This window comes from Chlamydomonas reinhardtii, chromosome 6 (assembly GCF_000002595.2).
Source record: "Chlamydomonas reinhardtii strain CC-503 cw92 mt+ chromosome 6, whole genome shotgun sequence".
Classification (NCBI taxonomy): domain Eukaryota; kingdom Viridiplantae; phylum Chlorophyta; class Chlorophyceae; order Chlamydomonadales; family Chlamydomonadaceae; genus Chlamydomonas; species Chlamydomonas reinhardtii.
Window position 1 is genome coordinate 660,224 of NC_057009.1, and position 9,096 is coordinate 669,319.

The window sequence follows — 9,096 nt, forward strand, 5'->3', positions numbered from 1 at the left end:
GTGAGCGGAGGTGCGTGTGCATGTGAGCCTTACACCGTATCCAGCCCGGCGCACCAGGCGTTCCCCCGGCGTGTCTTCATGCGGCGGTGGGCGTGAGCGGAGGTGCGTGTGCATGTGAGCCTTACACCGTATCCAGCCTGGCGCACCAGGCGTTCCCCCGGCTTTCCTTCATGCGGCGGTGTTAATGACGAGTGTTGCGGAAACGAATGAGCGGAGGTGCGTGTGCATGTGAGCCTTACACCGTATCCAGCCCGGCGCACCAGGCGTTCCCCCGGCGTGTCTTCATACGGCGGTGGGCGTGAGCGGAGGTGCGTGTGCATGGGAGCCCTACACCGTATCCAGCCCGGCGCACCAGGCGTTCCCCCGGCGTGTCTTCATGCGGCGGCGGGCATGAGCGGAGGTGCGTGTGCATGGGAGCCCTACACCGTATCCAGCCCGGCGCACCAGGCGTTCCCCCGGCGTGTCTTCATGCGGCGGTGGGCGTGAGCGGAGGTGCGTGTGCATGGGAGCCCTACACCGTATCCAGCCCGGCGCACCAGGCGTTCCCCCGGCGTGTCTTCATGCGGCGGCGGGCATGAGCGGAGGTGCGTGTGCATGGGAGCCCTACACCGTATCCAGCCCGGCGCACCAGGCGTTCCCCCGGCGTGTCTTCATGCGGCGGTGGACGTGAGCGGAGGTGCGTGTGCATGGGAGCCTTACACCGTATCCAGCCCGGCGCACCAGGCGTTCCCCCGGCGTGTCTTCATGCGGCGGTGGGCGTGAGCGGAGGTGCGTGTGCATGGGAGCTCTACACCGTATCCAGCCCGGCGCACCAGGCGTTCCCCCGGCGTGTCTTCATGCGGCGGTGGGCGTGAGCGGAGGTGCGTGTGCATGGGAGCTCTACACCGTATCCAGCCCGGCGCACCAGGCGTTCCCCCGGCGTGTCTTCATGCGGCGGTGGGCGTGAGCGGAGGTGCGTGTGCATGGGAGCTCTACACCGTATCCAGCCCGGCGCACCAGGCGTTTCCCCGGCGTGTCTTCATGCGGCGGTGGGCGTGAGCGGAGGTTGCGTGTGCACCCCGTATCCAGCCCGGCGCACCAGGCCTCCCCCGGCCTTCCTTCATGCGGCGGTGGGCATGAGCGGAGGTGCGTGTGCATGTGAGGCTTTCCCCGTTATCGAGAAAGCTGTAAAGACGAACCATGCGAAGCCGAGAAAGCCGGTATCCAGCTCCAGGTGGTTCCCTAAGCACAAGCCGCGGAGGCGCAGGCGGAGGCGAGACCCGTGCCCGGACCGGCGCTGAAGACTGACGTACCGGCCTGCTGTAGATTAATTGAAGGTCTGACCGGAGCATGCACAGCAAATCAAGACCCAGCATGGAGCGCGTTCCTTGTTGCATGGGGCTGCATGGGGCTCATATATTTCTAGTTCACTTCTTCACTTCTCTTCAAGCAACCTGTCTTTGTCACATGTAGCTACGTACCTATCGTTCAGCACCATGTAGAGACTTCGTGGTCCTCTGCCAGTCGGCAATGGACTTGCTTTCAAAGTTGGCGCTCAAGTCTACAGGGCGAGTCTTCAAGTCCTGCTAAGCCCTGGCATCAATCTTTGGAAGGTATTTTATGAGCTGCTGGTGCTGGGGCTGGGCTGCGCTGTCGCAGGGGGTGTCGGACCCTCGTTGACCGGGTCTACAACTAAGCCAGGTCTTGACGCTGCTGTTACAGGATGTAAATCAAGCATCAGAGACCAAGTCTGGAATCAACAGTGCCAGGTGAGGCAGGTCAGGACACAAAGCGACAGCCATTTCAAGGGGTCGACAAGCGACAACAAATTCAGGGGGTCAAGCGAGCTAGCATCCATGCGCAGTATGGACGAAGTTGTAAGAGCATAAGCAGAGATGCAGAGTGTGAAGCTCCCCCCTCCCCCTCCCCTTGTCCCCTCAGGTCCGGCACTGGAATTCGACTCGGGGCGCAGCGCGCGTAAATGCGTGGCCCTTCTAACCCTCACCAGGCAAGTTTGATCGGAAATTGCTACACAACTCATAATAGGATGAATGATAGGATTTGAATGACGTACATGGGAAGTTAGTTCTAGGGGACCGAATGCGGTCTAGGCCCTGCGTGTACCTAGTACCACCATGCACTGACCAACTTACCCCAAACACCATGCAGGCCGAGCTCAAGTACGGAGGCGGCTAGCGGCAAGCGGCAGACTTCAGGTGGCGGCAGCGGAATTGGCAGGCGGCGCTGTGCGCGCATGGTGTTATGGTGTGATCGGCGGGTGGCTGGGTGTGTGATGGGACAGGGTTCAGGCAGGTTGGCGAGGTCCCATAGGGTGCAGCTGACGCCCATACCCCAAGCAGACAGCAAACAGTTTGCAGCGGCAGAGCAGGAGTGCATGGCTGGTCGAACGCCGGAGTTACTGTACCGACAAGTTGCTGGCTGGCTGGAAGTTTGCTGATGCGCATTCCTCACGCTCCGGGCGCCCGGGTGGCTGGGTGTAGTGCTGGCAGGGGATCCGTATCGGTTGCCTTCACACTTGCCTCGAGACCCTGAGTATGCCTGGTCTGTACGTTAAGTGTTTTGTAGCAATCGTAGGCCTTGCAGAATGTGTGCGTGCAGCACGTGGTGGGTTGCGGGTCGTGTGGACGGAGCGGGCGGGAGAGCCGTGCGGACTTGCACCATTTTGGCACACCACGACACCAGTACGAGGGGCACGTGTCGGAGCGCAGATGCATGAACTGTAACACATCAAGAGAGCTGCAGGTGCCTCATGTGCCCCATTATATGTGCCGTGCGGGACGCGCACAGTATCGGGCGGGACGCACACAGCGCCGGGTGGCAGCTTGCTTTAGGTAAAGCACAGGCGGGACGCATGCGTGAGACAATGCGTAGAGCTCTAAGCAACCGGCATTTTTGCTTTATTTGTGCTTAATCGTGCGTATGCTAAGCATGCATACGCATGCGTGCCAGCCAGAGGGGAGCGGCGCGGCAAGTCCTGGCAACTACCATGCGTTAGCTAACGTAAGTGCTTGTCCTTGACGCATGCGAGCGGTGTGCTTCCTCCTGCGTACCGCACGCACTTTTCGTGCTTGCCGCATGCGGAATTTCCATGCTTAACGCATGCTAACGCATGCCATAACGCACAAACCCGTCCTTATAGTGGCCGTTTCCACCGCCGCCCCTGCCTCCTCGAAGCCTGCCGTCAAGCTCGCCGCCTCCGCCGTGTCCGCCGTCGCGCTCACCACCGTCTCTGTATCCGCCGGCCTGTTGGCAACCACCGCTGTTGAAGATCCACGTTTTCATGCCGCGGACTGCCAGAGCCGTTCTGCTGATGCGAGTGCGAGCTGTGAGGACCTTCAGCCCTCCACATCCACATGCACATCAGCAGTAGCTGACGCCAACAGGCCCACCCGCCGTGTCAGGCGCAGCGGCTCCAAGGCCCAACGCCGAGGATCCACCACGCTGACAGCTTCCGTTCCATCCATGGCGGCGGCCGTCGTGCTCCCACCCAAGATCGCCCTGCGGCGGCGCCATCGGCTGCGCCTTCGGGCGGGACACAGCGCCACTGCTGCTGCCACTGACAAGACCCCTCGGGAGCAGCCGGATGTGAGTGGGTTGGTGTGCAAACGGTTCAACGCACATGTAGGTAACGGGGCCAGAAGCCAGAGCCACAACAATTAAGACGCATGATACTGTGTTGTACGCGCAGCTTGGCCCATGCCTGCACTGCTGTCAAATATTCAGTTGGCGCATTGCAGCCATGTCTGTGGGGTACCGCATGGCCAGCATTGCCCAGCAGCGTACACGGCCGCGCGTGGTCCGCAGACAGCCCGCCGCCTGCATCTTTGAAGCATGTAACCACAGCGGCGTGTTCTGGCGCTTGTCCTCGCCTCGCCTGACCCGGCCTCTCACTACTGCTGTGCATTCACAGAAGCCCGCTGCATTGCCGGAGGATCTGCTCCCGGCCGACGCCACCTCCACCTCCAGCACGGGCAAAATCTCCTCCGCCGCCGTGTGCTGCGGCCTGCTGGCGCACTGCAGCGCTGCCCAGCTGCACGCCATCCTGTGCGGGCTAGTGCAAGCCGTGGCATCCAGCAGCGTCAAGGGCAACAATCGGAAGCTGCTGCTGGGCTCCAAGCTGCGCAAGCTGCTGGAGGGCGTGGGCGTGGCGCCGGCCAACGGCAAAGCCTACACCGCCGCCGACGTGGCGGCACTCTCCGGCCCCAAGCTGGAGCGGCTGCGGGCCACGCTGAAGTCGCAGCCGGGACTGCTGCTGTGGTTCCTGCTGTTTACCGCGCCCGCTAAGCTGCAGGCGCTGCAGGCGGCGCTGCTGCCGGGCGGCGCGGGCGACAGGAGCTTCGAGGAGTGGCGCGCCGCGATTGACGCTGTGGCCGGCAGCGGCCACGAGCAGCTGGCGGCGGCGCAGGAAGTGAGGGGCCGCCAGTCGGCGTGCGTTGAGGGCAGTACGGCCGGCAACACCGCCACCACCGCCACCATCACCACCACCAACAACAACCCCGCCAGTCATGGTGGCGTCTACACGGCGCTCACGGGCACCGAGGTTACCGGCAAGGTGGGTGCGTGGCAGTCATGGGGTGTGACAGTCATGGGGTGTGGCATTCATGGGGTGTGGCTGCTGGGGGCCAGCGGACGCGCTGACCCACAAATGCTGCTTTGAAGCATGTAACCACAGCGGCGTGTTCTGGCGCTTGTCCTCGCCTCGCCTGACCCGGCCTCTCACTACTGCTGTGCATTCACAGAAGCCCGCTGCATTGCCGGAGGATCTGCTCCCGGCCGACGCCACCTCCACCTCCAGCACGGGCAAAATCTCCTCCGCCGCCGTGTGCTGCGGCCTGCTGCTGGCGCACTGCAGCGCTGCCCAGCTGCACGCCATCCTGTGCGGGCTAGTGCAAGCCGTGGCATCCAGCAGCGTCAAGGGCAACAATCGGAAGCTGCTGCTGGGCTCCAAGCTGCGCAAGCTGCTGGAGGGCGTGGGCGTGGCGCCGGCCAACGGCAAAGCCTACACCGCCGCCGACGTGGCGGCACTCTCCGGCCCCAAGCTGGAGCGGCTGCGGGCCACGCTGAAGTCGCAGCCGGGACTGCTGCTGTGGTTCCTGCTGTTTACATCGCCCGCTGAGCTGCAGGCGCTGCAGGCGGCGCTGCTGCCGGGCGGCGCGGGCGACAGGAGCTTCGAGGAGTGGCGCGCCGCGATTGACGCTGTGGCCGGCAGCGGCCACGAGCAGCTGGCGGCGGCGCAGGAAGTGAGGGGCCGCCAGTCGGCGTGCGTTGAGGGCAGTACGGCCGGCAACACCGCCACCACCGCCACCATCACCACCACCAACAACAACCCCGCCAGTCATGGTGGCGTCTACACGGCGCTCACGGGCACCGAGGTTACCGGCAAGGTGGGTGCGTGGCAGTCATGGGTGTGACAGTCATGGGGTGTGGCATTCATGGGGTGTGGCAGTCATGGGGTGTGGCTGCTGGGGGCCAGCGGACGCGCTGACCCACAAATGCTGCTTTGACTCCTACCGTATCTAAACCTTGCCAATGCCATCCACCATGCTGTGCAACTGTGCAGGCGGCGGCCAACAAGGATCTGTCCCGCACCCGCACCACCAGCCACAGGAACCGGTGCGTGTCCGAGAGTGGCAGCACGCGCAACAAGAGCAGGAGTAGCAGCAGCAGGAGCAGCAGTACTCACAGCGTGGAGTACGCGGAGCCGAAGGCGGGCTGCTCCCAGCCCGCCGCCACCGTCCCGGGCTGCGTGCCTGAGATCATCAGCGCAGCTATACCGCCGCTGGCTCCGCTAGCTCTGCACATCCGGCGCGCCATAGTGAAGGAGCTGCTGGAGGCCAGGCCGCCGGGCTGGAACACCTTTCTGTACTCCTGGCTGCAGGCGGCGGGGCTGTCCGAGTTCCTGCCGGCCAATGGCACCTGCCGCATGTACATGGCAGACAGGAAGCAGCTCGTGCTCCGCGTGGGCGCGATGCGCGAGGAGCAGGTGGACGCGTTCCTGACGTGCATGTGCAAGGCGCACGGGCACAGCACGTGGCTCGCGCGCTACCTGCACATGCTGGGGCCGGAGGTTTCGCAGCTGCTGTCCCAGGGTCGGTACAGCGACGAACTGCTGGCCGCGCTGCGGGCCGCCGGGCAGAAAACGCTGGCCGATGCAGTCATGGAGCACTTCTGGGGGCGGGACCCGGATCCGGAGGACAGTGAGGCCGGCGAGATGGATGTCAAGCCGTGGGCGGAGCGCCTGGGACTGCTGAGGTTTGACATGCTCGCGGAGCAGCTGAGGCTGCCGCCCAACGCCGACGGCTCCGTGAAGAACTTCAGCAACGGGCTGGTCTTCAAGGTCGACCCGCTAGAGGTGGGTAAATACCAGTGACTTCAGGTCTCGGCAACCCTCATAGCCTGTTGGGAGACGTCGCCCGTCCGCAAGGTTTGGCCCTTGACGCACGTATACATGCACACACAGGTGTGGAGCAAGTACACTGACGGAGAGCCGTCAGCAGGCGCGCTGAGTGGCATGCGTGCCACCGACAAGGTGTGTGCGCATGCGGTATGGAGGCGGACCGACCTTTAAGTGGGACTCCGTTCTTGCCAGCAAATGTGGGCTCCGGCAGTCCAGCACCACAGCTGCAGTCCTGCGCCCTTGCCATGCCCGATTGGGCATCGGCCCCTGCTGCCCTGCCCCCTGTCAGTCGCGGCTGACTAACTCGCAGTATGTGTTTGTGTATTTGCCTGTGCGCCCCTGCAGGAGGCCCGCGACAAGCAGGTCAAGCAGCTTCGCGGCGTCCCGTTGCTGTACCTGTGGCGGATAGGCGGCCGGGTGGTGTACGTGGGCATGTCTGGGGGCTGGGTGAAGGGCAGTCGGATAGCACGCTATTTGGCAGAGGGCCCGGGATTCAGCGAGTCGTCGAAGATGCTGCCGTGGCTGACAGCCATTGATGAGGGCAAGGAGATCGAGCTCCGGGTGAGTGCTGTTGGAGCGCACGAGTGTACGGGCGCGCGCCTGAAGACCCACTTACACGTGCTCCGCCCCCAGACCTACATAGCACTCTAACAATGCCGCTTAACCTTGCCGATTATCCGGTTGTCACACACACAGGTCATCACGCTGGAGGGATTGAAGGCATTGGAGGGTATGTCGGAGGGCATGTCCGAGGAGGAGGTGCAGAAAAAGGTGCAGAAGAAGGTGAAGGAGCTCGAGAAGCACTTCCTGTGCCATGTGGACTGCCCGTGCAACAAAGTTAACAACGGGTCTTACCGGTGAGGCTAGATTGAATGACCAGGGCAAAACGCTGTGCACAAACGTACTGTGCACTCTGATGTCACGTACCGGTTATACCGAGCGAGTTGCTGCAGTGTGCTTACCGTGTGTCCTTACCTGCGCTGTGTGCAGGGTTGAGACGCCCCGCCAGGGCCTCCTGGACAAACTCAAGGAGAAGTACAAGATAAAAGTACGGCAACAAAGCGCAGGCCGGCAACCCCGCTGAGCATCAGTCCAAGGAACAGCCCGAGTAGCCTGCTGAGGTCTCGCTTCAGATGCGACAATCCAATTGCGGCGGGTCGCCATTGCACCACGGGCCGTTGCGGTGGCGTGAGCGGGCTGCATGTGGCACAAGCCGGGGCTTTCAGGCAGGTCAGATAGAATCATGCACCCGCGGCATGCGGTCAGCGCACAAGCGGAGCTGCGGCCAGTTTGCATGCAGGGGCGCTGCCGCACAGGGCCAGGCGCGTGTACGGTTGCTGCAGTTGTGTGCTTTTGCGCAGCTCATCACGTAGATTAGGTGCGTGTGTGCATTTGCGGGCTGAACGCGGTTGGAACGATGTGCGGGGTAGTGCATGATTGCTGTGGACAGTTGCATCTTACGTTTCTTTTATTTCTTTGTACAACTGTGGGCCTACCTCTTACCGAGATTGAGCGAAACGGGATGCGTAGGATGTGCGTGGCAAGCTGATGGCGGGTGGCGGGTGTGCAACCAGTATGTGCGGGCAAGGAGAGCGTGCTGCCCTTCACATGGATGTTCTCCTGGTGCCAAGTTGTGTATCGTCTATTGTGGGCCATTGCCGTGTGGAGGCGCTTATCCCTAGTTAAATGTTGTCTACCTGCTCAGCTCCCACATTGGGTTAGGCCTGATATGCACCAGCAGCACTCATTGATCGAACAGCATGTAGATTCATGCCCAATAGGTTGCCGGCGTAATTGATTGCAGGCTGGCATGCGTGTGTTGTACCGGTAACTTGTAAGGCACAGACCGGCTGCATGCATAGCGGGCAGTTTTAGCATGGCACGAAGACGCATCCCGTTTGGTGTAGCCTTTGCTCACTGTGTTGAGGGGTTAGTGCGTCTGGTCGAAGCGTGCCGATCCCGATTGAGGATGATGAGGCAAGCGCAGGCTTGGGCAGACGTACCGTATCCGCCTTTAGAGAGAGTCTAATGAAGGCGTGGAAGCATGAGCGGCTGCAGTCTGAGCCAAGCACTTTCCCATCAGACAACAAGCAACCAGGCGTGCAGATGAGCAAGTACAAGCATTGGATGGGGCTGTGTGCGGAAGGCGCGGCACCACTGACCATGCAAGGGCACAGTAGAGCATTTTATACCAGTTGCGCACCACAAGGCCTTGATGAGGTTCCGCCTATGCTGCTGGCCGCTTTCTGCCAACCGCGCCTATGGACGACCTAGGGAGGAGAGGATTTGCCCGTTATGTGTTGCAAATGAAGTCGAAGATGAGGATCATGTGCTCATGCGGTGTACGGCCTACGACCAGTTGCGTTCGGGTAGCGAGATTGATTGTACAGGCGGGATGCAGGCCGTTATGCAGAATACGGACCCAGCCAGGTTAGCCGCATTACTAGATTCCGTTTGGGAGCACAGGAGCAGAAGCACCCCCATTCGGGGGCCAAACCCTACCGCTACGCAGTACCCCGGCTTGCCCCCTCGGCCCATCCCCTCTGTCCCATTGCGCACCATTGCAAGGCCAAAAACTGTGTTGCAGGCGTTATAAGGGCCCCCCGGCCCGGCCCGGGCCTCGGTTTCTACAAGGACAGGAACGCACATCGTGCTCATCACCTTGTAACCACACACAACAGGAAGCGTGGTGCGCATGG

General features: G+C 62.2%; 2 protein-coding genes across 2 annotated transcripts in view; both read left to right on the top strand.

The window, feature by feature from the left end:
• Window positions 1-3,285: 3,285 nt before the first annotated feature.
• The window catches only part of CHLRE_06g253902v5 (uncharacterized protein), an 18,922-nt gene continuing 13,111 nt past the window's right edge, over window positions 3,286-9,096 (top strand). Inside the window, exons 1-9 of the mRNA XM_043062657.1 lie at window positions 3,286-3,585; window positions 3,911-4,552; window positions 4,740-5,384; window positions 5,561-6,352; window positions 6,461-6,529; window positions 6,743-6,958; window positions 7,094-7,254; window positions 7,388-8,078; window positions 8,202-8,827. Coding sequence (XP_042923346.1) covers window positions 3,463-3,585; window positions 3,911-4,552; window positions 4,740-5,384; window positions 5,561-6,352; window positions 6,461-6,529; window positions 6,743-6,958; window positions 7,094-7,254; window positions 7,388-7,481 — 2,742 coding nt within the window. The 5' untranslated portion in view covers window positions 3,286-3,462 and the 3' untranslated portion in view covers window positions 7,482-8,078; window positions 8,202-8,827. The remainder of the gene's footprint in view (window positions 3,586-3,910; window positions 4,553-4,739; window positions 5,385-5,560; window positions 6,353-6,460; window positions 6,530-6,742; window positions 6,959-7,093; window positions 7,255-7,387; window positions 8,079-8,201; window positions 8,828-9,096) is intronic.
• On the top strand, window positions 8,296-9,096 carry CHLRE_06g253903v5 (uncharacterized protein). Its single transcript, XM_043062658.1, has one exon. It carries the CDS (start codon window positions 8,426-8,428, stop codon window positions 8,669-8,671), a length of 246 nt encoding a protein of 81 aa, XP_042923345.1. The 5' UTR covers window positions 8,296-8,425; the 3' UTR covers window positions 8,672-9,096.